This window comes from Anthonomus grandis, chromosome 12 (genome assembly GCF_022605725.1).
Source record: "Anthonomus grandis grandis chromosome 12, icAntGran1.3, whole genome shotgun sequence".
NCBI lineage: Eukaryota > Metazoa > Arthropoda > Insecta > Coleoptera > Curculionidae > Anthonomus > Anthonomus grandis.
Window position 1 is genome coordinate 28,449,130 of NC_065557.1, and position 23,614 is coordinate 28,472,743.

General features: G+C 30.5%; 2 protein-coding genes across 2 annotated transcripts; one reads left to right on the forward strand and one right to left on the reverse strand.

Annotated features, from left to right (window-relative positions):
• Positions 1–9,626: 9,626 nt before the first annotated feature.
• LOC126742839 (uncharacterized) lies at positions 9,627–10,352 on the forward strand. Its single transcript, XM_050449644.1, has 2 exons — positions 9,627–9,708; positions 9,883–10,352. Exon 2 carries the CDS (start codon positions 9,900–9,902, stop codon positions 10,350–10,352), a length of 453 nt encoding a protein of 150 aa, XP_050305601.1. The 5' UTR covers positions 9,627–9,708; positions 9,883–9,899.
• An 8,526-nt stretch (positions 10,353–18,878) lies between these two features.
• On the reverse strand, positions 18,879–19,823 carry LOC126743178 (farnesol dehydrogenase-like). Its single transcript, XM_050450159.1, has one exon. It carries the CDS (start codon positions 19,773–19,775, stop codon positions 19,005–19,007), a length of 771 nt encoding a protein of 256 aa, XP_050306116.1. The 5' UTR covers positions 19,776–19,823; the 3' UTR covers positions 18,879–19,004.
• Positions 19,824–23,614: the final 3,791 nt, after the last annotated feature.

The following is a 23,614-nucleotide window of genomic DNA, read 5'->3' on the forward strand; positions in this document are numbered from 1 at the left end:
CATCTCTTGTATTTGGAACATTAATAAATCGGTCAGCACGATTATTTTCAATAATTTTAATAATTTTAGGGATCCAACGACTTGAAGTAGTTTTGCTAATTCCAAATTTAAAATCTTCTCCAATGCTTCTTTAGTAACAATCTGTGGCATAAACTCTCGACATACTAATAGTGCCCATTCAATGATAACTCTAATTACTCTGCCTCTATTATTAACAGTAGACAATTAATGAAGCAAATGCGTTTAAAAACGGATGCTGACACATTATGCACGTATTAAATAAGGAAGAAGCTATATCATCTAGTGCATACGATATACCCAAAAGTGTCGTCAAAAAAATCGTTAAAAACTAGGCAATCCGCAAGACACTCACGATTAAAAATTTTATTTAGAATTAGTCATATCGAGTAATAGTCTGGAATCGTAATTTTAGAATCCCAATAAATAATTTGTTACTAGATAGTCATCGGATATGGGTATAGAGGGAGCCAACAAATGCTATGTTCTGGCCGGGTATCATGTCCAATGGTCGCACAGAATTAATTTATATTCAAGGCACATTGACAGGTGACAGATACATAAGGGATATTCTAGACCCGTACGTCAAACTATGGCGAGGAAGTGAGGCTTTCGTTTTGATGGATGATAACGACCAACTCACCTTATCAGAGCTGTAAATGATTATCTGGAAGCGGAAGCCATTAATCGTTTATTAATGAAGCTTAAAGTGATGCAAACTTTCAAATTTATACAGGGTGTTCATTTGAAAACTTCCCACCACGTTATCGAAAACCACTGTAAAAAAAAATGCCGAAATACGTCAAAAGCTATATATACGTCAAGGGGGACAACTTTCTAACCTAAAATTACTTCACCCCCTTTTACCCTCTGCCCCCCAGGGTCATCCCCTTAAAAATTTTAAATGGCAAGGGGTATCGAGTAATAGCTTGTTTAAAAGGTCTTTCAGTCTTTTATTTTGACGTTTGATTTTTTTTAAATCGGTCGATTCGTTTTCGAGAAAATTAGAAAAATCTTTGTTTATCTTAGTTTGTTCAGATAGAAAACAAAAACATGAAAATGTCACTTTTTATTTCAATAAGTGTTCAAAATTTTGCCCGTTTTTAGCCAAACAATGATATAGGCGATGTTCAAATTCCTGACGGACATTTTCAAAAACATGTTGTGGGATATCATGGCAACTGTCGATGATGCGTTGACGAAGTTCATCCATACTTTCAGGTTGAAAATGTACATGACGCTTAAAAGATAAATCAACATATAATTTTTTTATTTATTATTTAATAGATAATTAACAAATGAAAACCTATACGATAATTATTTCATTTTAATTTAGATATTTTGTGATAACTGAAATTAATATAACAATAATATGGCACAAACTAAATCAATATTTGTTTAATTAAGGAAAGTATTAACAAAAACATTTATTGTTATATGATTTATATTTTAAAATGATAAAGAAAACTAATTTAAACGAGATATTGTTTTAAAGCAATGTTAAACGGATTGCTAAATTAAATTAAAAATGTTAGGTTTACAATGATACCTTCCAAGTAGATTTGATTTAAGAGCTTTTTTGAAAATTATGTTTTTTAAGATTTTGTGTTAGTTTTTTAGTTTATTAAAGAATCATTACTAAAATTTTTGGGTTACTTTCTATATGTTAAAAAATGACAAGTTATATTAAACTTTCTTAGTTATTTATTTTGTTGAGTATTGCGTCACTATCTAAATGAATATTAATTTAGAAAATACTATCTCATACGCTTGCAGAACGACCACCAAATTCAATATTATTGACTATTGACTAAAATTTATTTATGGTTAATGAGCCACGTATTTTGTAAATAACTCCTGTAAGATAAGACTAGGCCGGCTAGGTAATATTATAAGTTATATCACTTGATATTCATTGGTGTCCGCAATTTTAGATATCTTTGACTTAGTAATTTATTATTGTTGGTTTATTATTTTAATTCCAGGGCCAATACCTATCAAAATTTAATATTTCATTTTATTTTTGAAGAGCCTGTCACAGTCGATTGGAATATGTAAAGTGTAATCGTTTATTGAGGAAGATTATTTTGCAAATGACGTCACTGCTTGGGCATATGACATTACTTTAAATTCAGTAATTACTTTTGTTTTTCTCGCCTGCCACTGTCTGCTAGACATCACTGTTCGCAATTAGATGTTTAAATTGTAAGATATTATAATTCTGGTAAACTAATCACCTAGTAGACTTTTATTTAGTCTGACCTCTTACTAGATAACTTGAGAATACCATTTTAATACCTGATAAAAATGTTTTTTTTTATGATTTTATCTGGTTAACGTTTACTCACAAATATGAATTTACTCCTTATTTAGGGGTGAGGTTTTGCAATGGTCATTATTTTGCATGGCGGTTAAGGTCAGCTATTTAACTTCATGAACTTATTGTATTCGTTTTCTTGTATGAGGCTCTATTTAAACATTGATTTCATGTTTTATAGTCCACGGTTCTGCCATTAACAACCTAATCCGTATTTATACTCTGGTTTAAATATTTTTAAAATCTGCTTAAAACTATCGAAGATTTATTAAAGTGGTATAAATTGTTTTACATTAAATATTTATTTGGTATTGCGAAATTAAACTATAAAACTTACTGACTTAGATTTTTTCTTTTTGTTTTCCAAGTTTCGTTCGACTTGCCAATAAATTTTACCACCTTTGCGCTTTGTTACTGGTAACTTAAAACGTTGATGGCGCTATAATAATTTTGGACCTCTTAGGAATATGTAGGTAACAACTTGGGTTTGATAACAACTTTGGTTTGGTAGCAATTTGAGTTAAATAAATAATTTGACAAGAATTCATTTGGAGAGGAAAAGGAGAATCCCGACGCCGACTAGAGCTAGCGGTTATTCAAATTCAAATTCAAATTTAAAAGACTTCTATTACCACTTAAACATTGTACATAGAAAATTACATTTTTTTATTACAAGAATTTACACAATGCTAAGAGTAATGCGGACTGAACTGCGATTATAAAAACAACCGATAACACATACACGAGCTAGCCCATACTAGAGACTTTCCCAAATATAATTATTTAGAAAATAAGTCATAAAAACATATAAAAGCTAAAAATAAAAAAATATATAGTGTAATAATTTACTGTATCAATTACATTAATATAGGTACCATTTATGCAATAGACAGAGAGGAGGAAGGGCGGCAAAAAACACGAGCCGAGGCTGGAAAACCAGGGCAATACGACGCAAAAATAAATAGATATTCAAAAATGAACCATTTGAAATTTTATTTTTATGCCTGCAAGATCAACAAGACCAGTGTTGATTTAAAAAGTAAGAACACAAAAATAATATGGTTGCAATTAAATAAAAATAATTAAATTATATTTTTAATAAAAATTTGGTGGTGTAAATTTGTTAAAATGCCTATGTTAGTTGAGAATTAAGAAGAATTTCTTTAACATATGCAATAAATTTCTTTGGTGAACTATTTTTAATGTAATCCGGTAACTTGTTTCACATATGAATGCCTACATACTGGAATAATTTTTTAAAACCTGATGGTCGATGAAATGGAATTCTAATCAAGTTTGGATTTCTTACATTGTATATACAGGGTTACTGGTAATTCGATACATTCCTTTGGAGATGTGATAGGGGAGGGGGTAAGAAGTAAATTGAACCCTAATATGTATTATGCAAAAGTTGATAGTTTTCGACATATTTAATTTTTTCTGTTTTTCTTCAAAATGTAGACCTTAGTGGTTTAAAAGGCAGTTTCCAGAAAATCCGCTGTATATTTTTTTAACTTTTTAGGCAAAATACATGCTCAACACAATAGTGTTACGTTTGTAATGGCAAAAGTCCCGCAAATAGTTGTAACCGTAGGTAAATTCTCGATGCAAAGTGTAATTTTTTTTTCTTAAATAAAATACTACACTTTCTAGTGGATATTTTTTGAAAAAAAATTATGCTACATTCTTCAAAATTTACGTAAAACTTTCTTATTATCTAAGCTAACTCATAGGCTATAAATGCTACCAAAAATTTTAACAGAATTTTGTATTTTTATTATTAATAGTAAGAACGCACTTGAAAAATGCCAAGTGGTATTTACTTCTATGGTATTTAAGTACTATAGCAACAATTTGTTTTTTTAATTTTATTGTTAAAAACTCGCTGGAATTTCCAATCAAGAGGAATAAATACTGTTTATGAAAATAGACAAGATTTAATTACTGTAATGGAAATTATCGAAACAACATCACGCGATGACAGCTCAGTTAATCAAGCCAGTGGAAATAAGTTGAAATTGCAAAGTAAAAATTTTGTTTTCTGGCTATCAATTTTCCATAAAATTATGCCTCATGTAGAAGTAATTTTTAATCAGTTACAAAAAGAATGTACGGATTCGGTAAAAATAAAACAAGACTTACACAACTTTGAAAGAGCAATACAACTTACTAGGGATAATATGGACCAAATTATTCAGGAAATTGAAATAAATACAACATCACAAGGTGAAGGAGAACCACAATCAAAGAAATTGCGTACCTCTGTAGCAGAAAATACTAAGAAGCAAACAGCTTTAGAAATCTGTGATGCAATTTTGATGCAAATAAAATTAAGATTTAATTTCACTGGACACTTAGTGGCTAAAAATTTATTTGCCCATGAACAATTTTCCGTGTATAGAGAATGTTTTCCAGAAAAGTACCTAGAAGAAACATGTAGAGAATTTTCTTTTTTAAATAATAATAGGCTTAAAACAGAATTGCAAGTTTTATATGAAAGAGAGGAACTAAACTCAATTTCAGGATCTGGAGCTCTACCACTCTTGGTGTTATTAAGCGAAGACTGCTTAAAATGTACCTTTAAGGAGACCATACAATTATTAAGTGCCCTGGCAACCATGCCTATGACGACATCGGAAGCAGAAAGGTGTTTTTCAATGTTAAAAAGAATTAAAACTTTTCTACTAACACAATGAAAGAGGAAAGACTCAATGCGCTAGGTATGTTATCCGCAGAGAAGCAATTTGTTAATTCAATTAAGGACTTTAATAATAAAGTAATCGACAAATTTGCTAACAAAAAAGAACGAAGAATGGACTTTATATATCGTGTACTTTAAGTAAAACAATTCAGTTTAATTGACTATTATATTATATGCTTTTTTTGAGTTACTGATTTTTTTGAGTTATTAAAAACAATAAAATTACTTATTTTTGTACCTTACTGTAAATATGGAAAACGGTATGTTGCCTGTGACCTGAAGTATTGACATTTCCACGTAGTTTTGGTAAGTTCATTTCCTTAAATTTCAAATTTTATGTTTTTTTTTTAAATGTATATTTTTATCTACAAAAAAAATAGAAAACTTATTGCGTTATAATTTTGATAATAAAATGTAATAATTTCGATCACTCGTTCGGTCATGATAAAATTAGATCAAGGTTTGGCTCTACCTCCCTGAACTGTCACGAGCCGCCACTGTAGCATATGGGGTCAAATGAAAGCACTGGTTTATGCAACCCCAATAATTACCCAGGAAGATCTTATCCAAAGAATAACCAACGCTGCCCAGCAAATCAGGAATACCATAACAACTAGAACAACAAAGACTGAAATGAGAAGGCGCTGCCGAGCCTGTATTCGCAATAGAGGCTCTCATTTTGAACAAGATTTGTGAAGGTAAATACTGATAAATGCGTTACTTTACAATTTATAATAAAAACATAAAACCATGTCACCTAACTTTTAAGCATTTGTATCCTGTGAGCTAGCTTAGATAATAAGGAAGTTTTAAGGAAATTTTGAAGAATGTAGCATAATTTTTTTTCAAAAAATATCCACTAGAAAGTGTAGTATTTTATTTAACAAAAAAAAATTACACTTTGCGTCGAGAATTTACCTATGGTTACAACTACTTGCGGGACTTTTGCCATTACAAACGTAACACTATTGTGTTGAGCATGTATTTTGCCTAAAAAGTTAAAAAAATATACAGCGGATTTTCTGGAAACTGCCTTTTAAACCACTAAGGTCTACATTTTGAAGAAAAACAGAAAAAATTAATTATGTCGAAAACTATCAACTTTTGCATAATACATATTAGGTTTCAATTTACTTCTTACCCCCTCCCCTATCACATCTCCAAAGGAATGTATCGAATTACCAGTAACCCTGTATAATCATGGTGAAAAAATAAGTCTCTTAAGTATGGCGACTGACTTGATTTAATTATTTTGTAAATCAAATTATACATATGAGACTTCCTTCTATTTCTCATATTTAATATAAAATGTGAATTTAGATAAGGAGTAATGTGGTCCCTACATGATATATTAAAGGAAAAACGCATACAACTATTTTGCAGTTTTTGCACCGTACTTGACAGAGATATGGTTAGTGAGTCGCCATACACAATGTTTGCATAATCCACCAGAGATAGTACAAGCGAATTGCAAAGCAAATATTTGGTGTTTGATGGTAACTTATTTTTGTATTGATATAAGTTTTTTAAACGACTGTAAGCAATTTATCTTGGTATCGGCAGTTTTCTTGGTACGAGGTGATCACATGGGTAAGAAAGGTACCTTGAATTCCCCGGGCTTCTTTAACATCACTTAATATTTGGTATAATACACTTAATATCTCTCGAATTTGGTTTATGCAATTTTTGACTCTCTTACAAATTAGAGTATTGTCTAATAAAAGAAATATTGAATATTGGACCTTTTGGGAATTCCATATAATCGATATATTGGATTATTTATTTATTTATATCATGGACATTGTATTTTGTTATTGTACATTGGTAATAAATGGCAATATTTTTTAATTCTTGAAAATAAAAAGAAATTAGGCTAACAGAAAGTAGAAGTATTAATAAAATTAGAAGAAATGTTGACTTAAATATTTAACGAGATCTTTTCTTATATTTTACTCAATCTTGAACAAATAATTCTTAAAAATAATAATTTACTTGAGGCTTAATATATATCAAGCTAAATAAAAAGGACTAAAATATATAACATTACTTATATTTTTCGTATGGTTTTGATTCTTCTAAAAACATTTGTTTTTCAGAAACTTGTTTGACTTTAATAAATAAACGGTTTCAAAAAGTAATAACAAAGAAAATAACTCATAGATATAATATATTTAAAATATAACATAATATTTCCAATTTTTAACCAAATAAATTCCTTGTTCTGCCTCTCTTGTTAGCAAAGGCATTTATATATTATTAAAATCATTTAAAAAAGTAGTTAGTCATTTACCCTCATTTAACATTATAAATGTATTTTCTTTTAAATTATGATATGTTAAAATTAGTTCCTTTACTAAAATTGATGAAGCAGCACAATTTGTCTATTCTAGGGCTATTGTCAAATACATGCTGCTTAGAAGTTTAGAAGTTCTACCATAGTTCAAAGGGTGATAGACCAGCAAAGATCGAACAACCTTCTAATAGGATGTGATGCATACCACACCATTTGAGAAAGCACTGGAGAAAAAGAACGAGAAATGGAGAAAGAGTCACTATTAGATTACTATGCACCCTAGGCAATGGAGGTATTTGTGACCCTGAGACAAGATTTAATACTAAAGAAAAAATATGGAACTTCACAAATACCGACTGTAAATACAAATACATTTGACAAGATGATGTTTCGAGTATCACTGAGCTTTTGCTTGTGGTGCTCCTATTCCACATTTTTTAGAAGCGGTTTTAGAAAAAAAAATGGTAATATTTTTTTTGTTTTTTATGTTTTTTTTTGCATTTAAAAGTATATCTATTCCTACTTTTTATTTTCAATCCAAAATTCAACACAAATAAGTTAAATTAATATTATTATAAGTACTGATATTTCTTTGAAATGGACTGAGACCATTCCTTAAATATGATTGGCCTGCATTCTTTTGTTGTTCTGCCATAGTAGAGCTGCATTGTTTTTTATTAAGGAGTTAATAGTGATACTGAAAGTAGTGACTGTCATTTCTACTAAGCTGGGCTATTTTTCATGATTATCAACATTTAGTTCCTTTTATCTTCTTTTATAAATATTAAAAACTTTATTTTTCTATCAAATAATTTAATTTATTCTAATTATATATATTTTATTATAAAATTTTTATGTATTTACCTTCTTAATTTACTTTGCTTATACTATATTATTTTACTATTGTACCGTGTCTTCTATCATTCGAATAGTTGTGAAAATAATTTAAATTATTTTTTTTATAATAACTTACTATAGATTAGAATTTCTTGCTTCCACTTAGATGTACTATTTTTTAAATTTATATACAAGGTAAAAAGAACTAAGGTTGACTATAAGATTGGCTATATATTTTAGAAGCTTTTGGAAACTAAAGAAAAGATTAAATATAGGTGCAATGCAACACAAAAAATTATCTAACCAATCTACCACATCCGGATTTACTGAAGATCTTTTATCTCTCAAAAAGAAGATTAACGTGAAGATAGAAAACAACATTCAATCGCTATTATAAAAATCACTTCAAATTTTTCATTTTAGATTTCTAAACTGTAAAATGAAGAATCTTAAGCCAAAAACACCATAAACTTACGTTGTTAGCATCCTATAAAAGCAAATTATTTAGTGGCTATTACGACATCTAAGTGAAAACAATTTTTCTTAAGAAAATTAACCACTCTTTTCATTTAATTTAACAGGATTTATTGTAATTACTGATTTATTTTCCTGTAAATTATTTTCTAACCGCATTTATTTAATATAATAAAACCCCATTCTAAAACAAAATGTATATTTTTATATTTTCTATTGTGCAAAATTGGAAAAGATCTTTAATTTTCATCTTTAAGAAAAATATTTCAATTTTATTTAGTGCCTTTTATACTACCAATTTTATATTTTTGGAAGCTAAATTTGGACCTGATCCCATAATGCTTGATGATGTATTGCCGGTCGTATTTTTTAATCAAACATTTATGAGAAAAAATTCATGTCAGGCAGATTTATAGCTCTTAATTTCAAAGTTGAACCGTGACATAGGTACCGAGTGTGAATATCTGTGTCCGCGTTTTATCATCATATTGACTTATGTATGAACATTTGATTTGAATGTTCATTGATGTGTTATGGCATTTTTTGCGTTAAGAGTTTTTTACATAGCGTTGAAATAAAATAGTTGCTATACTATAAATTGAAATAAAATATAAAACACAAAAAGTACCTCTAACTAATTTAAATTATGAATTAATTAAAAATATCATTACAAAAGTTTATAAAATCATTAGCTCAAAAAAATTAAGAGAGGGAAAAAGGCTTCTTATAAAAGTATTCACTATTCACGTTGATCTCGTAAGAAAAGGTGTAGTTCTTAAAGAGGAGTAATCGCTGCGTTACATTTATATCCGTAGCTAGGTGACGCTGTTTGAAAAACATTATTTATTTTAAAATTTTCTACTATTGGGCTACCTACGTAGCCCAGCGCATTTTCAATGGCTGCTACTAGCGCCAGTATTGTCATGCGGCGTCGACGTTTTCAGTAGCTGCTTATTAGATATCGATAGACAGTATGTGTTTACAATTGTCTGTAAGCGGACGTGCGATTCCAAAATATTAGCGAATTTTTACGACTGGGCTACAGTGGTAGCCCGTGCGCCTAATCCCGTAAGTATTTTTTATGACATGACGATTAATAATACTATATAAAAAAAGTTTTTTTTATTAATAGAAAATTAAGAATTTGAGAAAAGGCGAAATATTTGTTATTTGTACTTTATTATTTTTTTAATTTTAAAATTTTGTAATCTTGATTTGAAATTTGAATTTAATTTTTTGTAGAGAAATAAAATAGCAAGATGTCACAAGAAAAGAGGTGGCGTATTGAAACATCCGAAGATCTAGCTGTTTGGTCACAATGGTTTGACGAAATGTCAAGTGACCAAAGCGAGGTGATGACTGAAAGTGAAGATGAAGTTGATAATCCTGAAAAAGTTACAGTAAACGAAAGTGAGCATGATTCTTTATCGGATCAAGAGGCTAGTGAGAATAGTTCCGGAAATGAATCTGACGATGACGGTGAGTCTGAACAACCAAATAATTATTTTACGGGGAAGGACAGAAAAACAAAATGGAGAAAAGAAACTCCTAATGTTCAAATAAGAACCATAGCTCATAACATCATTACCCATTTGCCGAAGGGAACTGCTAGAAATGCAGAAATAACGGGGATTGAGTATTTAAATCTTTTACTAGATGAATCTATCATACGAACCATTACTACCTGTACCATATTTATATTGAAAGTATAAAAGAACGATTTGAACCAGAACGGGATGCAAGAAATACAGATGAAAGAGAGATAAGGGCATTTATAGGGATTCTTTATTTAATCGGTGTATTAAGATCATCTTGAAAAAACTTACATAAAATTTAGGACAACTCAAAAGGAAGTGGCGTAGAAGTATGTTACTTGGTAATGAGTAAGAAAGGTTTTAGGTTTCTTTTGCGATGCATGCGTTTTGATGACATTAGAGACAGAAATCTAAGAAGAGAAATTGATAAAAATGACTTCTATTAGGGAGATTTTTGAACAATTTCTAGCCAATTTTCAAAGATATTTTATAGCAAGTGAATATTTGACTGTCGATGAGGCATTTCGTGGACGTTGCTCATTCAAGCAATATATAGCAAGTAAACCGGCTCGATATGGTGTGAAAGTGTTTGCTTTGGTGGACGTCAAATCTGGTTATACATTCAACCTTGTGACGTACGTAGGAACCCAACGTGAAGGACCATATAAATTTAAAAATTCCGGAGAAGAAATTGTCTTTAGATTAGTAGAACCAGTGGCAAACACTAACCGCAACATGACTGGCGATAACTGGTTTACTAATGTACCATTGGTTAAAAAATTACTTATTGAAAAAAAGCTAATTTATATTGACACAATGCGAAAAAATAAAGTAGAATTATCAAAGGAATTTTTTCCAAACAAAAGTAAAGAAGTGGGATCTTCTATTTTTGGATTTCAGAAAGACTTCACAATTGTGTCGTATTGTCCAAAGAAAACTAAATCTGTAATGTTGATTTCAAGTATACACCATGATAATGCAATTGATGCTGAAACTGGAGAAAACCTGAAATAATCACAATGTATACCCAAACGAAGTTTGCCGTAGATCGACTAGACCAATTATGTGCAAAATATGATGTATCAAGAAAAATCGCCGACATCCGATGGAAATCTTTTATGACCTGCTAAATATTTCAGTGATAAATGCTTTATGCATTTATAAGTCTAATAATTGGAACAGAAAGATAGCACGGTCAGATTTTATAGAAGAACTTGCATGGTAATTGATTAGGCCTCAAATTGAATTTAGAGCGACACTTATCCAAGTCTCTCCGGAATTTCGACGGCGCGCCCGTGTTTTATTGGGAATTTCAGAAGTGGTAACACCTCTCCCACCTGTAAATAGAAATACTGTCAGACGTTGTTCATTTTGTGCCAGGAATCGCGATAAGTCCACTCGAAAATATTGTAAAAAGAAAATCCTTAACTAGGAAGCCCCAAGACCTGAAAAAATTACATTTCTGGCTCAAACAATTTAAGTCCGTCTGGCCTATGTTGGCATGCTATTTTAATGCTTCTTTAAATAACATATCATAGTTGGAGGTGAAGAGGTGATTGCCAAAATTTTGATAAAAAATATAAAAACGTCCCCTTGTATATCTAGATTGACGTGTTTTTTTTTTGTTTTTAGAAGTTATTGAGGGTGGTTTTTAGGAGTTCTTTATATAGGAGCTCCTCTAATGGTTGAAAGTGACATTAACTGATTGACATTAAATGATTGATGGCAAATTAGCAGTAAGGTTCATTGACTGTGATTCATGCCAGAATGTGAATGATGATAAAAATAGGGTGTATATAAAGTTAGTTATATAACGTTATTTTTTTTATATACCGTTAGATAATAAAGTTCATATATTTCACAGGAATGTTTTAAATATTAAAACTTACTAAAGGTCAAAACAATTTTTCATTTCTACGGTCTACGGATATCAAAATAATAACAAGTTATGAACCCAGATTGCGTGGATCCTGACTGGAGTAAAAGGAAAATAAATTTGAAATTTTATCGGTTAAAGAAAGTGCGCCTAGAGTGATTGAAAACCAACTTGAAAACTTTAAAACCGAATGTCCGATAGTAATTTTGCCTTAAAAGGAATAACTGGGCTGTCTGGAAGTTTCTGACTATATAATTCTAAGAGGCAAGGTCCGTTTGAGATTAATTTTGATTAGCTTCAGAAAAAGCTAATCTTACTAGTACTAAATGGCTCAAGAATTATTATAAAGCATGATAATTAATTTATTACTTTATTACTGTTAAAGAGAATGGGTCCCTAAAAACACATTTGTAATCTGATTTCACAAAGATTTGTGAGCAAAATTAAAATCTGTATTTGACAAGGTATCTCTAGTAAGTGTCCATTTGTTGCAGTTAGGGTTTTTTAATACTAGAATTTCTTCTGTAAGTACCTTTATCTTACAAATAAAGGATAAAAAAACAATGTTGAAGGATGCATGTGAGACTCTTTATGATAAAATGATAATAACAAAAATATTGATAATACTGCCCGAGTAATATTAACATCTTAGATCTTTCTGGGAATCTGTTCCTATAAATAATCAAACTTTAGGGGAAATAAACTGAAAACATTTCAGATACTGCTCTAAAACTGTTTCCCGCACAATGTCACTTAATTATGGCTATTTTTTCGTCGATTGAATAATTCATACTTGTTTTTATATGTCGACTGTCACTGATTTTTTGACACTTTTCTCACGTCAGTGATAATATTTATTTTACTGGTGCCCGTTTGGTTTTACCTGAACCGAAAATTTGCTAATTTTGCAATTACATTTACTTGATTAATTCAAGATTCAATCCGCTCGGCGACGCACCACCCGGTATATATATATTAATATATATATATATATATATAATATATATATATATATATATATATATATATATATATATATATATATATATAATATATATATATAATATATAATATATAATATATATATTTTAATAGTTAAAAAATGGAAATTATAGGGCTGCCGCCCCGTGTTTGTGCCTATAATTCCTATTTCTTATTCCTATTCCTAATCCCTATAATTAATTTAAAGATATTTACTGTTTTGACTATAAGTTAATGTACATTAAACCTCATCGTTATTATTTATCTATTAATAATTAAATATCTTAAATTATTTTTTTTTTAATTTATACTTATTATATATTAAATTACATAAAATATCAAATCATTTAAATAAATAATACCTATTTTTTAACACCTGTTCATGTAATGTAAAATCTAAATATATTATGCCTTTATTATCTAAAATTGAGTCCACAACCAACCCATCTAACTAAAAAGTGTTCCAGACAAAACCAAAAAATACTACTGGGGACATACTGAAACAGGACATAGGTTGTTGTTTTATTTTTCTTGTGTGTAAATTACAAAATATGTATTTAAAAGGGGTACAAAGCGATAAAAAATGCTATACATTTACAATAATAGCCTCCAAAAAGTTCCAAAATTGCCCCAATGTATATATTTTTTAATTATAGCAAAATCAAGAGCTAAAAAATATTGTGCAAGCCGGCAATAATTACGTTTTTAACGTATGTAGAAAAACCTTCATAATTTCCAAAGTTTTGTATTTTTTCCAATCATCCTCACTTCTTTTATAAATATTTTGACCACACTTAACATTCTATGTAAAAATTTTCAAAAAAAAATCGGTTTTTAGACGTCCCTTTAACTTTACCGGACCCAATAATAAATCAAACGTAAGTAGAACCCTAAATTAACCGTACGAATCAACTTTAACTACATAATACTACTCAAATAGTACAAAAAATAGGAGAATAATTACCATTTTTACATTTTCATAATAATATTAAAAAGTTGATAAAAACATCCTTATTACATGTTTTGTTTAATTTGTTTTCTGCTAGATGTGCTCTTGATAACAAATATTTTACCTCCTCTTAGTGATAAATTTTTTGAACACTGAAACATGCCACTACTCTACATAAAAATCGATAAGCATATTACACTGAATCACACTTAACAAAAACCATCATTCAATAAAGCCACCGATAAGGTTCTGTGAAAAAATCTTCAATTTTCAATTTTGTTGGTATATACTTCAAAGATACAACCTTGTTATTTACTTTGCTTCTTATAAAGGTATAACGAATATTAATGTGTTTAGTCTTTTATGAAATTCTGGATATTTACAGACCTTAATAGCAGATTGATTATTTAAAAAAATTTAAAAAATGGTTATCTTATAAAATAATTTACTTTAAACAACCTTTATCCAGAATCTGAAAATCAAGCATTAAATTTAAAAGCCAAAATGCTTCACTTAAAGTTAAACTTAAAGCTTTATATTCTACCTGGATAGAAGGGCATCAATTGACTGTGCAAAGGGGTAAACTAGATACTTATCAGTATTTACAGCATACTCGTAGCATAAATCAGCGAACCAATCGATTGTCTCCATTTACTCTCAAGTTCTTGACGTTATGACTTTTTACGTTTTAATTCAAAATGGCTAGAACTTGTTTCCAGATATTACATTCCAAAAGATATAATGCTTGTTTGATAGTTATTTTATTTTCTTATTTAATAAGCATACCCAAAATACATTTTATACCTCCCAAGTCTTTTATTTTAAAATGTTGATTTAGAATTCCTTTAATGTTTGTAATTATAGTCATTTTCATTAGAAACATAAATTAATAAGTTATTTAAAATAAAAATATTCAACTCGTTACAAACTGACAGCCCAAACAAATTCTCATAAACATGATTCAAATACAGTTAATGAAAGTCAGGAACAGTGTAGAAACAGATGTTCAGGATGATAATAATCAGCCTTTACTAAAAAAACAAATGGCTGAATAATGCAACTAATTTTTTGTTAAAGGAAGAATAACTATGACCAGCAAAATAAAATCTCCATGTAATATGTTCATAAAAATATAGATAATAAAGTATATGTCATTACGATCAAGAATCATTACGATCAATATTTTTAACACCTGTTTATAGAAATAAAATTATTGAACACATAAATTTACTCAAAAACAAGTGCTCGCCTCGGTATAATGGAATACAAACTAAACTCATAAAAAAGTCACTTGTGTATGATTAATCCATTAATATCTATTGTATGGAAATTAAGGAATACAGAAACACATTTCAGAAATACTCTTTAAGGTCAGGAAAACATTTTTATTGACATCGTCAAAAACTCTACCCTGACTAGCGTTATTTGCAACTGATTTAAACTCATGCTAAGTGACGTTATTAAAAGGAAAAAATTAGAAGGCAATCTTAACAGTACTAAGAAATGCTGAGCACCATTCTAAAACGGTGCAAAAGGGAGAAAATATCCAATAATCCGCATAAAATGGTGATAGTGCCATTCATCAGACAAAGAAATATAGGCAAGCTCAAACCGCCAATAAGAGCTCTAAAAGCCTTAATTGTAATGTATACCGATCACTGCAGACTATGTCATCACATGAATAGGATTGGTTTGGGGGAAATCGTCGAATGCAGCCTATGCATGCAAGAGGACGAGACCGCAGATGTACATCTTATGCAGATGTCCTACTCTAGAGATAACTAGCCAGGACCTCTTCGGCAATGCTTTACCTAAGACGGTATACATCAAGAATGTTCTCCCAAACAAATTATCGAAGTCTTAAAGAGGGCGGACTTGGTTTGGGAAGTCTAAACCCCTAGAAGTGAACCACAATAGACCTAGGATCGCAGTGGAGGGACACAAGGTGCCCCAAGGTGCCCCAATCATTACAAACCTAACTCCAGACACCAGTGGAAGTTCAGCACGAATCATTGACGTATATTGCGAATTGAATGCAAATGTTTTAAAGTATACGACAACGGCTTACAGCTAAACTGGCATAATGTATATAAGATAGATACTTTTACATTATAATATTTGTTAAAGAAATAAGTATATAAGTTGCAACTAGTCCTTACAATAATTTTTAATTTAACTTTATAATAATTTTTCAGTCTCTTAGCAAACATTTCTGAAGTTGATAACATAAATAGGGGTTTCTGCTACATGATCAGGCAGTAGAATTACGACTTTTAGCTGATCTTTTTGCAATTTGCTGTCTCTTTTGTAAGTTATAGAAGAAAAAGTATAAAAGCATATTTTTCGCCAAAGTGTATGGCGGGGAACAGTATTTAAAAATTGATGAAACAATAAATTTAATAATGAAAAAAAGTCTATACTTGGCGTGGAGTCGTAGATTACGGTAAAGCAAAAATGCATATATAATCTCCCTTTACTCGTTTGTTAAACATAATTCTATTTTATAATTCCCATCTTATCATTAGGAGATCCTAAACGGCTTGAACAAAATAACAAGAAACAGAAAGATAATCAGATACAGAAAAGACTTAAAATTAATTTAAGGCACACTTAGAAAAGTTTAAAATTGGTACTAGTTACACATACCAGGGTTTGAGTTTATAACTTCAAAAACCATTTATTTATTTGTTTGTTTATTTATATTCTAATATTGACAAATATGAAAAAAGACGTAAATAATTGGAATGAATGATAATAGTGTTAAAGAAAATACTAAATTAAGGAAAAAGTCCATTCTAAAGTGGAGTCAATATAATATTGCAAAGTTAGTAGGAGAAATCTTTTCGCCACAAATAAAATGCTAATCCTCTAATTTCAGGAGTGATGCATTTCGGCAAGTGTTCTTGCCATCATCAGACTCTAAAATATATTACAAACAGTTCAAAAACATATACAAACAACATTTTTTTTTCTCTTGACAGGTGACATAAAAAATACAGATTTGGTAAAAGCAAGAGGAGGTTCATGGGGAATATACGTAATAAATAGCGCCATTAATATAGTGATTATTACGTTGTACAGGAAACCAATGGATTGTTACCATAAAAAAAAGAAATGGTAAAGAGCAAGAACGAAGTTATAAGACTATAAAGAATTAAAGAAACAGTGAGTCAAAAAGGTGGGTACAAGAATGATTTACTTGATCATTAACACAGTAATGGTGGTTGATTTGTCTAGCTTTATTTATTTCTAGTATTTCCAACAGATCAAGTTTATTGCTTTTGCGGCAGAAATGTTAACTTTTTTATCCAGTAGCTGGGTTAAAACTGTGGTTGTTAGTATAAACATTTCTTGAAAAGTTAAATTGAATGCTTGTGGGGTAAATATTTTGGTTCTGGCTCTTGTAAACCTCTGGATAGTATTGTCAGTGGATGTGGGCTTAAGGTGCACTATAAATTTGATCTTATTTTTTATACGCGTTAGTTTAAGATCTAAAAATGCTAAAGATTCGTTGGTTTCAACCTTAAGTGTGAAATTAATATATAACTATAAAGAGCTTAAGAATGTGATAAAATTTTAAGAATCAGAGGGGTTACCCTTAATAATGGCATATCACCCTCATATCGTTTAATAAAGAAAATAAGTTAAAAGAGGGGGTTATTTTTTATTTCAGTCTGCAGTTAAAAAGGTGGACAGACCAAAACCAATTGAAACACTTGTTTTGCGTATAGTATTTATAGATAAATTGGAAAAAAATGTCAATCAGAACACAAAGGTTATCAGTATGAAGTTTGTCAACATTTTTTTAAAGTAAGTCTTAAACTAAGGATAAACAGTTCTCAGGAAAGAATGCTAGGGAAGAGATTAGAAATATCAAAAGATTCGATTTCGATAATGCACATAAGCGCTTGCGTGTATATTTAATATAAATATGTTGTTGCGCTCTACTTCTTAAAAAAAAATTATTTTTAGCTTTATATTATAATCTAGAAATCTTTGTTTATTTACGTAGTGTAAATGTTGTGAAATGGCTTTTAAAGGCTTTTTGTGTTTTTTATTTTAATTTTATTTCGCTTAAACTGATATTTTTGACTTTAGGCCTGACGATATTCTAGCTGAAGCGAAACAGTTGTCGTCATTTATTATATATTGCAAGACCATGGCTGAATATTTTTCAAATAATTAAATGACGTTGAGTCTAAAAATATAGTGGCTTTTTTTCGAAGGAAAATGTAGTGCTTGAGTAACCTTCTATCTCAGAAATTAATTTGGGGGTTAGCAGCTCTTACAACCTAATAACCTTATTACTAAATAGTAAGTTTTACTAATAAGGAAATACTTAATAGCGAAACAAAAGCACGTGATTGTAGAGAATTTATTGTTGGATTATCCGTACTGACTTAATACAATAGCAAACCATTATCAGCGTAGAAAATATATGTGTATAGGTAATATGTGTATAAGTACATACTTTTATTTATTGATTTGCTCCAGGCGCAGTTAAAAATCAATCCAGGATAACAATTTTAATGGTAAACGCGTTTAGATAGAATAAGATACTATTAACTAAAAAATTCTGAAGTCAGTTCGTCAATTAGAGCCATGGTGATCATAAGTAGTGCACATTGTCAAAATATCATCTTTTTTTTTTGTTATTGCACAAATGTTATTATTTAAAATTTGGATACAAACAGCGCTGTTTTTACAATAAACTTAACACTGTTTTATGAGCTTTGCTTGCTTGTATGAGCAAATATCTAAAAAGAAGAATAATTGTTCCTAATTTACGTTAAAATTTTTTTTTTATTTTTCAAGTAATCGTACTTGTATATATACACCTTGCTTTTACCTCATATATATTTAAAGTTTATATTAAGTATTAGCAAAAAAAACAGAATTTTTCTATAATATACATTTATTATAAGACAATTTTTTAACATATTTTTTCTTTTTAAAACCTAAGATACTACTTTTAAAAATCTTACAATACTACTAATTTAAAATTTTAATAAACTTTTGGACCTTAACCTATGTAACCTTGGACGCAAATGGTTAGTTCTTTAACATTTACATGATCTGGAGTGGATAAAATATAAATAACTGCTTCTGCTACATCATCAGCATTAAGTCCAGGTCTCAGTCCAGAATCAGTTGTTTTTTGGGCAAGTTCCCGTCCCAAAGCAAGTTCGGTAAATTCAGTTTTTACATACCCAGGACTGAGACTTGTAATCTTTAATGGTAATTTTTCTCTGTTAATTTCTAACCGCAGAGTTTCAGTTAAGGCAGTAACTGCATATTTGGAAGCCTGGTATACGTTTAAAAAAGGAATGTCAAAAATTTGATGTCCGAACATGCTATTGATATTAATAATTATGCCTTTAGTATTATTTTCTTTCATATTTTTGATGGCTTCTCTAGAACATATTGCCAATGCTAAGACATTAGTGTCTAAAGTTAGTTTCCATTTTTCAAAATCTCCGTCAATAATGTTACCTCCTTGAGCAAGGCCAGCATTATTTATAAGTATAACTATGGGTCCTAACTGTTTTGCGATCTTTGTAAAAACGTTCACTATTTCTTCTGGCTTAGTAAGATCAAGTTTAAAGGGATGTAGCTTACCCGAATATTTTTCTAATTGTTTAGCATGTTCTTCTATTTTTTCTAGTCTTCTAGCAACACCCGCAACGATCACTCCATTTTTAACTAAATATTCCGTTATAGCTTTTCCAATGCCAGAAGAAGCACCAGTCACTATTGCAACTTTACCCGTATACTTTTTCAAGACTGAACACATTTTAATAATACTTGTAATAAAGTGCTACTAAGCAATCACATAATCGTATGTTTATTTTTATACGATTCTATTTATAACTATTATTGCCACTCAAGTTTATCTAATTTACCCAAACAGGTAAAAGGTTACGTAAGTCGAAAATAATTATTAGAAATTTACTTTTAAACTAATAGCATAGATTAAATATAACCGGATGTAAAAGAGCGGCGATTTGGCTATTCGAGTTGCTTCGACCTTGATTTTTGGACTTTGTACTGCTTGGACCAATGTATTTACCAATTCAAGTTGTCTTATGAAAAAGCTTGCGAGCACCAATTTTAAAAATATTTATATATGTATGTGGTTACAACGAATAATAGACTGAGTAAAAATAGTGGAACTTCAACCATATTGTTAAATAAAAGCCCAACGGTTGGTATTTCTAATAAAATTTATTAGCGGCAAAACGTATTACAGAGGCACCGGGCACCGGGTCAATATTGAGATAACTAAAAATAAAATAAGAGCAGATTCTAAAAACTATAAAGGTAGACGTTCGATCTTTACGACCGCGACAAGAGACAGCGACAAGCGACCGAGACAAGCGACAACGACAGTTTTAACATCAGACAAAATGCGACCGATCAGTCTGTTGTCAGTCGTGGAGCGGGCGTTGACTACCCTGGTGGTTGATTTCATTTTATTAATTTAAAATTGGCGAAAATGTGCGATAAAATTGCTGTGTTATATTTATTAGAGGAAAAGGAAGAAGATGATTTGATTTTATACTACTACATGTACAAGCGCCTAAGAGGACCCATACATCCCTTGTTTAAAAAAAGAAGGGAAGAGGGATATTTTAAGATGTTAATATCCAAATATGTGAAATGTGATGACGACATGTTCAGGAAGTTCTGCAGACTAAATAAAGAGCAGTTTTACTTGTTTTAAATATAATAGAGAAAGAAAGATATAGCATCAAAAAGTACAAGGTAGGTAATCACTCCCGAAGAGAAACTGTTTTTAACATTAAGGTAAGTTTAAAAAAGTAGGATTTATATTATTGAATAATCAGCTTCGTAATTGGTGTCCTGGTGCACAGTCAAATTGGTAGACTCAAATACTGTAGAATTTGTACTTATAGCAGAATATCCGCTATATTGTGGATTGCTGGACAAAGAACTGTTTGACGGTGTTATAATAGGCGCTAAATCCATAGACATTAGTTTATGCTTGCTCAATACACTGAACACGTCAGACTTTGTCCTAATTCTTAAAATTAGTGGGAATTTATATAAAACAAACTTCATATTATGTTCACCAAAAAAAACCTATCGTCATCTTCGTTAATTTTTTGTCCAACTTGTTGTCCACATAACAAACTTTTCATCACGTTTTCTCTTTGCTTCATTTATAGTTAAAACTAGTCTTCTTGCTTTTTTCTCTTCGTGATCTTTATATTATGAGTTGCGCGACTTGTGTTTTTTGTGATTGTTCATTTTTTGTGTTGTTACCCTGTTCCTTTCCATTATTGTCTTGTTCACTGACTTGACTGAACTCATCCTCGCAATCCATGTCGGGATCTGGGACATCGTTCTGTGAAGTACTACCTGACTCACTTTCTTTATTCAGAGGACTTGATATATTGGAAATGCCATCCCTCTGAGAAGACACTTCCAGGAAGTTCAAACGTTCATAAAACTGCCACTTGCTATTCTTAGGTTTAACTACATCTCCTGCCCCCCCTCCCCCCTTTCTTTTGCACTTAAATCGATTATATGAATCTTTCACATGTTTCCATCTTTCCTTGCATTCATCCCCTGAAATAAAAAAAATACTGAAACGTAATCCAAGTTTTTTTTCAGGCTCATGGCGACGGGAGAAACTTTCACATCTTTGTCTTTCGTTTATCGCATATCAGATTGCTTCATATCACAGATAGTGAGAAATGTATTAAGAAGTTTAAGTAAAAACCTTATCTCACTAAGTATGCCACCACAATCTGAAAATAATTTTAAAAGGATCGCTGACGAATTTTGGAATAAATGGAACATTCCAATTTGTGTAGGCACGATTGATGGCAAGCACGTTCGTGTTAAAGTTCCCAAGAATAGTGGCTCCCTATATTTCAATTATAAAGAATATTTCTCGATAGTCCTCTTAGCAACTGTAGATTCAAATTGCAAATTTATTGCAGTAGTTGTCGGCGCATATGGCAAAAAGGGGGACAGCAGTATCTTTAAGAAATCTGCAATGGGAAGAAAAATAGCCATGAACAGTTACAATATTCCCAAAGAAAAATGTTTACCCGGAACTAATCTGGAAGACCACATTTTTTAATCGGTGACGAAGCATTTGCAAATTGCCTCAAAAAGTTCTGAATCTGAAAAGAAAAAAGAGATATTTAATTATCGTATTTGCCGTGCTCGCAGGGTTACAGAGAATGCATTTGGACTGTTATGTCAAATTTTTAGAGTTTTTCACACTCCAGATATTTAGAAACCCAACAATCTGCTTTACTTCAATGTAATAATAATAACGATAATTAAGAAACCCCCACATTGAATAGGGTACCTTTAGCCCATGGTGGTTGATTTGCTAACAGTGGCGGTTTAAGAATCAGGGAAATACTGAAAGAGTATTTTTCAAGTGAAGAAGTGAAAGTTTCTTGGCAAGAACGTATTATAGATCGACGATGCTAATAAAATAATATATTTTGTGTCAGAAAAGAAAATGCAAATTATTTTATTACTTAGTTCCTATAGTTTAATTGTATGTGCTGGGTGTGCCCCAGAGTTTTTATAAAAGGTAGGTGATTACTCGATATCACGCCTAATATGAATTTTGACATACGCAACAATCAAAACAGACATTTCTGATATATCCTGATATCGCAAACGTCAAATTTATTTGCCCTGAAAGAAGTTACATATGTCTGTTCCATTTAAATACACGAAGTCAATTTATCATTATCATTTTTCGTTTCCCGTAAATGCCCCGGGACATCGAGTTTGGGACACCCTGTACATTCCATTTCACAGAACATTATGTACTACATGATATATACCGCTTTTATTTAGGGCCTTTCCAATATCTTTCCATATATTTTCCTGTAGCATCTCTCCCGTAGCAACCGTCTTTGTAACTTTCTAATGCAGGATCATAAATTGGTGGGTTCTGATGAACTAATTCTATCAATTTTTCATCGCCTTCTACAGAGAAATTGGAGGACACACCGTTTTTTACTAAAAATGCTGGTTCTTCACTCGCAAGACACTGCGACACTACTGCTCCAAAGGAGGTAATGTCGCGCTGTCGTAATGAGACGCTGTCGCTTCTTCTGAACTAAATCCTATTCAGTTCTATTAATTCGGTGTGTTAAAAAGTTGTCCCTGTCTCTTGTCGCGGTCGCAAACATCGAACGTCTATCTTAAGTACAACAGCAGTCGCGAGACACTCTTTTAGGGTTAAATATTTAATATTTTATAGTCCGTTCAAATTGTCTATTAACTGATTTATAGTACGGTCGGACTATATACATTAACACATATTAAAAAGAAGTATAAAAAATGTCAAATTTTGTCAAGGTACAATTGTTTTCCTACAGTTTTTAAATATAAAGCTAAATGTTATTATAAATGAATTATTCAAAAAAGAAAATATTTAATGTCATAATTTTTTAAGAGCAATGGTTGTTCATATTGTTTTTTTTTTTAATTATTGTGCTTTCTATTAGCGTTCTTATTTTAAATGAATACGCACATTTCTATTAATGCTAAATATGCTAATTTACTTCTAATTTTTTTTTATTCTTTTACCGTGCGAAACGAAAAGTACTCACCTTAAGCACACCTTTTGGT